The sequence below is a fragment of the Pygocentrus nattereri genome, chromosome 29 (assembly GCF_015220715.1).
Source record: "Pygocentrus nattereri isolate fPygNat1 chromosome 29, fPygNat1.pri, whole genome shotgun sequence".
NCBI classification, from domain to species: Eukaryota; Metazoa; Chordata; class Actinopteri; order Characiformes; family Serrasalmidae; genus Pygocentrus; species Pygocentrus nattereri.
Genome location: NC_051239.1, coordinates 4738132 through 4743131, shown reverse-complemented (window position 1 = coordinate 4743131; position 5000 = coordinate 4738132). Strand labels below are relative to the sequence as shown.

Genomic DNA, 5000 nt, shown 5'->3' with positions numbered 1-5000 from the left:
GGCTGTAGTCCATCTGTTTCCCTGCCCACTTTGTTAGTCCTCCTTTCACCTCCAAAGGGCAAGCTTTGTTTGGGTGATTCTCAGCACTGCAGTGGCATTGTGTGTGTTGTGCCAGTAAGAGTGGATCAGACACGGCAGTGCTGCTGGAGTTTTTGTCCACTCAGTGTCCGCCCTGTTAGGCGCTCCTGCCTGTATGTACAGAGTGAGGTCAGCTGTGCACTACATGCAGTGAATGTGCACTACGCTGTGCCTGAAGTGCTGCCGCCTCCTAACTCGAGAGTCTGAGAGGGGGCATTCGTTCACCACTCTCCTCCTGTCTGGGTTCCAGGGATCACATCGAGAGCGCAGGGCACACGTGTGTGCTTCGAGATGTGGCGGAGTTCAAGTCTGCCTCTGATGTGACTCTGCTGATGACCCAAGAAGGACCATTCGAAGGAGCACTGGCCATTCATCTCTTCAAAGGAGGCAGACTGCTCTTAGGTGGGGTTCTGCTGCTCACATGCATGCACCTGTTGTCTTAAAGGGGTTTTTTGCTTTTTTTGAGATGTTTGCAGTGGTGATGGTACAGCTTTTGAGATTTAGCCCTCATCAGCGCTCCATGTAAAACGCAGAAGACACAGCAGTCTAGCGAAGGGAAGTGTTACTGACTTTATATTACTCGTAATAATTAAAAGGAGCTTCCAGAAATAGCAGAAAGGCTCTGTTCTAGTCCGATTTGTTCACAGTGCTGGTGATGGGAACCAGACGTCTGAAGAGTTTAATGCTTAAAAGGTCTTGTAAAAGTTGTTACATGATATAGTTCTGAGTAATAACCACTGACTGATGTCGGAGACTTAGTTCTGAGAAGGTTTTGATCTGAAACATATTTGTAAATCTATCATAGCAGAAGGGGTTCATGCAGGCGAAATGGGCCCAGAAGAAAACGTGTTTTTTCAGATTCATCACTGTTTTACCACCATCAACGTTCCATCTAAAGGCTCAGAAGACCCGTGTAGGTTCACTGGTGGTTTTGAATCGTAGATAAAAAACGCCTGTGTTTGTGTTGTAGTCATGGTGACCCCTGGTTCCTATCACCACCACGGTCAAGAAGTCTGAGTCACTTTATAGAGTCAGTCAGGATTTGTGTCTTTGTTTTCATTCGACCAGGTACTAGTGCACACCTGGTATGGAGGGATGTGGGGGTTGGGGGTGCTGAGTAGGCTTCAGGATTGCAGCTGTTAAAAATGATAATAAAATGTTCTGAAGTTTTTTATTAATTTATGTCAATTTATGCGTTGCGCTGGTGCGAGTGGATCAGACACGGCAGTGCTGCTGGAGTTTTTAAACACTGTGTCCACTCACTGTCCACTCTATTAGACACTCCTACCTTGTCGGTCCACCTTGTAGATGTAAAGTCAGAGACGACAGCTCATCTGCTGCTGCACAGTTTGTGCTGGTCATCCTCTAGTCCTTCATCAGTGGTCACAGGACGCTGCCCACAGGACACTTGGCTGGATATTTTTGGTTCCCACTCCAGCAGCCCTGCTGTGTCTTATCCACTAAGACCAGCGCAACACACACTAACACACCACCACCACATCAGTGTTACTGCAGTGCTGAGAATGACCCACCACTCAAATAACACCTGGGGTCCTGTGGGAGTCCTGACCACTGAAGAGCTGTAATAACACTGCTTTACACATCACTATGTGTTGATCTTACATGTACTAAAGAACCAAAGGATGCAGTACGTTTCTTATGGTTTTGCCTGTTTTATATGTAACAGGCTTATTTTCAGACCAACATTCAGGCTCACAGCAGCTGAACTGACCCGTCCGCAGACGAATGAAGTTCTGAAAAGATCTTAAATACGCTAGAAGTCATAAATCGCCAGCTGCTGTGTTTAAGCAAAGCTTCTGTAACTCTCTCTAACACTCCGACGCACAAACCTAACATTCCTAATTCCCATCATTGCCGGCACTGTTTGAGCTCCTGGAAAGGATTTCTCTCCGAGCTCTCACCTTCCCCTGATGTATGTGCTTTTTGAAGTTTTTTGCTGAATGTGTCACTTTTTTGGATGACTGCCTGACGCCGTGCCAATGTAAACTCAGTTTCATGCCTCAAAGACTTTTCAACCACTGCAGGCTTTAGGAGTAAAACTCGTGTCACGGCGAGGTGAGAAAGTTTTTCAAGTTGTTCTTTCTCTCTCTTTTTTTTTCTTTTCTTATTTAAAAAAAAAAAATCCTGGATGCAGACGCTGGAGCGCCTTTCGGGGTTGTGTTCGGAGGGACGGACGTTAACGAGGACGTGAAGGACGAACACAAGCGAAAGGTGATGGAGGAAGTTCTGCGCCGGAGCAGGTGAGGACCAGGTGGCCATGGCTTGGTTTGGAGGGAGCCTTTATCAGAACGCCCCTCTCCTGTAGCTCCACTTTGCCAGTGTATGGTTAGAGACTGTGGCTCATCTGTTGGGTTTGTGTTAGTCGCCCTCTTGCTTTTCATCAGTGGTCAGTATCTGACCACAGAGCTGCTCAACCTAGCAGTGACACTGATGTGTGTGACAATTTGGTCAGTGGTATCTTGCTGGGGTGGACAGTATAACGATGTGTATTATCATCGGGATAATTTTCACAGTCGTTTTGAAGACGATGTATAAAAAAAAAAAAAAATAAATACAATTTATGCCAAAACGTTTGCACAAGCCATATTTAATGCTTTATCCTTTCCCCAAATATGTTAAGCTCAGCAAACAGCTGGTGTAATTTTGGCTTTGTAGGCACCAGGGTTTAAAATCTGGTGCAGCTACGGGAGCCGTGAGTGACCTGGATCTGCCATTTCTTGGCTGAACTGTTACTTCTGCACGCTTCCTTTTCAAAATAATAGCACTTACGGTTGTCTGGGGCAGATCTAGTAGGACAGATTTCACAGACTGGCTTGAGGCAGAGTTGGAAACCTATGACATGGCTATGTGCTGTTAGCAATGGGTGCGGCTAAAACATCTGATTAGGAGGGATATTAGTGTGTGTTGCGCTGGTCTGAGTGGATCAGACACAGCAGTGCTCCTGCAGTTTTTAAACACGGTGTCCACTCACTGTCCACTCTATTAGAAAGTCTGCAAATATAAACATTCAAAGTGCACATAAAATTTCTCTTTCTGTTAGTGGGAGATGTTTTGGGTGAAATGTGGTTCTTGGTGTTGTGGTTTAGTGTAATGTCTCTCTCAGTGGTCAGGTGGGACAGTATTGGGTAGGAGGTGTGACTGCTCACCTGATCACATTATTCAGGGAACAGTGTTTTGAGAATATGATATGATGATATAAATGGGGTTATAAGGCCGTACAGTGCCAGTCAGCTGGAACATCTACATTACTTCTTCATTGCTGGTATGTGGCCAGTCATGTGACCACATGGGGAAGGCGGCTGACGGTCATGTGATGTTGACAGACAGAGGAAAACTGAAAACACAGTGACCTTGATCTACCTGTTCGGAAACTCTAGAGCCCAGGGTTGAGCCACAGGTGCTTCACACAGTCATGTTGTCGGAACAAAACCTCGTATCTTAAATTTAGTTGTTTTTTAGGTTTTGACATAGTTTGAAAATACCTGTTGCCCTTTACTGTGTGTGTAAATTTCATGATGAATGCTGTAAAAGAAACGGCCCAAAATGACACGGAAAAAGTTCTGGTTCCATTGACTTGCATTAAAAGTAAAGTGTGTTTTTTCCTTCTCCTGTAAAGTTAATATAAAAGTTTTTGTTCCAGCAAAAACTTTTGTTTTGACCGCAGCGATAAACAAAAGCAGAAGCGGATTAAATTGAAGACGCATGGGATAAAATAACAATGAAATGAATACATTATAATTTAGAAATGATCGAGTAAAATAAGATCAAGTCAGTAGAAAAGGTTAAAAATTATAACCGCTTTGCTTTCAGTTTTGATGATTAGAATAACTTTGGGCTGAAATGAAGAAAATATGCGATAATTCAGCGAATTGAATTGAAAAAGGGTAAAAAAATAGAAAGGAGTTGCTGAATAACAGCAACAAGACAAATGTGTGACAACAAAATTATTTCAAATCTTAAGAGAAATAAAATAAAATAAATAAATAAACAAACAAGGTTAGGAAACTGGGCAAGGTAAAAAGGACCGCTGAGTAAAAGCAGCAACAGAGACACGTTTATTTGTGCTTAATTACGTTGAAATGAAATAAATAAAGCAAGATGAACAAACGAGAAAGGGCAGAAAATCTGTGAGCCCTCACAAAACGAAGAGGAGGGCTCTGAAGGAGTGCAGTCTTCCAGCAGAGCGGACTCGGAGCTGATGAAGATGGGAGGTGATTGATTTTTGGTTTCTTCGGCGAGCTGCCCTGTCAGAGCCTCGCGTCTCCCTTATGATGCATTACAGACGCTCGCAGACTCCACTGTGTCTGTCTCAGCCTCCGTGTTTGGGCCTGGCTGACCGTCTGCTGTTGTTTATTATTGATTATCGTGATTATTATTCAAGTCAGATCAATTATTTTTGAGGAGCCATTAGTAATATACAAGTTACTTAAGCAGTAGAACCCATGAGGGAGTGGGTTATCGTCAAATCTGTATCGTCGCTGGAGATCATCACAGCCGTGATGTTACTGGTGATAACTCACTCCTCGAGTGTTCTCCTGCTTTAATACAGCAGGTAAACCGTCATCGGACAGCCAGACGTGCTGGGAGGAAAGCGCCGACCGCCACATCTGTTACGTCAGCTAACAGACGCCTGCGCTGACTAGAATCATGTTGAGTCATGGGGGGAGAAGGGGGGCCATCCTACCCACCCAGAAAGAGCGAGGCCAGTTGTGCTCTCTTGGACTTCCGGTTACGGATGGCTGTGGCATCACCAGGGATCGAACGCGTGATCTCCCGACGATACGGCCAACGCTTAGACGGTCGCGCCACTCGGGAGGCCTAAAATTCTGCACTTGTAAAGTAAATGAACACATCATCGAATATCGGTCACATTTAAACATCCGATATCGATTTGACTCCGA

At 44.6% G+C, this 5000-nt stretch overlaps 1 protein-coding gene across 1 annotated transcript in view; it reads left to right on the top strand.

The window, feature by feature from the left end:
- glt1d1 (glycosyltransferase 1 domain containing 1) overlaps window positions 1-5000 on the top strand; it is a 90196-nt gene that overhangs the window by 738 nt on the left and 84458 nt on the right. Inside the window, exons 2-3 of the mRNA XM_037535978.1 lie at window positions 329-480; window positions 2234-2339. Coding sequence (XP_037391875.1) covers window positions 329-480; window positions 2234-2339 — 258 coding nt within the window. The remainder of the gene's footprint in view (window positions 1-328; window positions 481-2233; window positions 2340-5000) is intronic.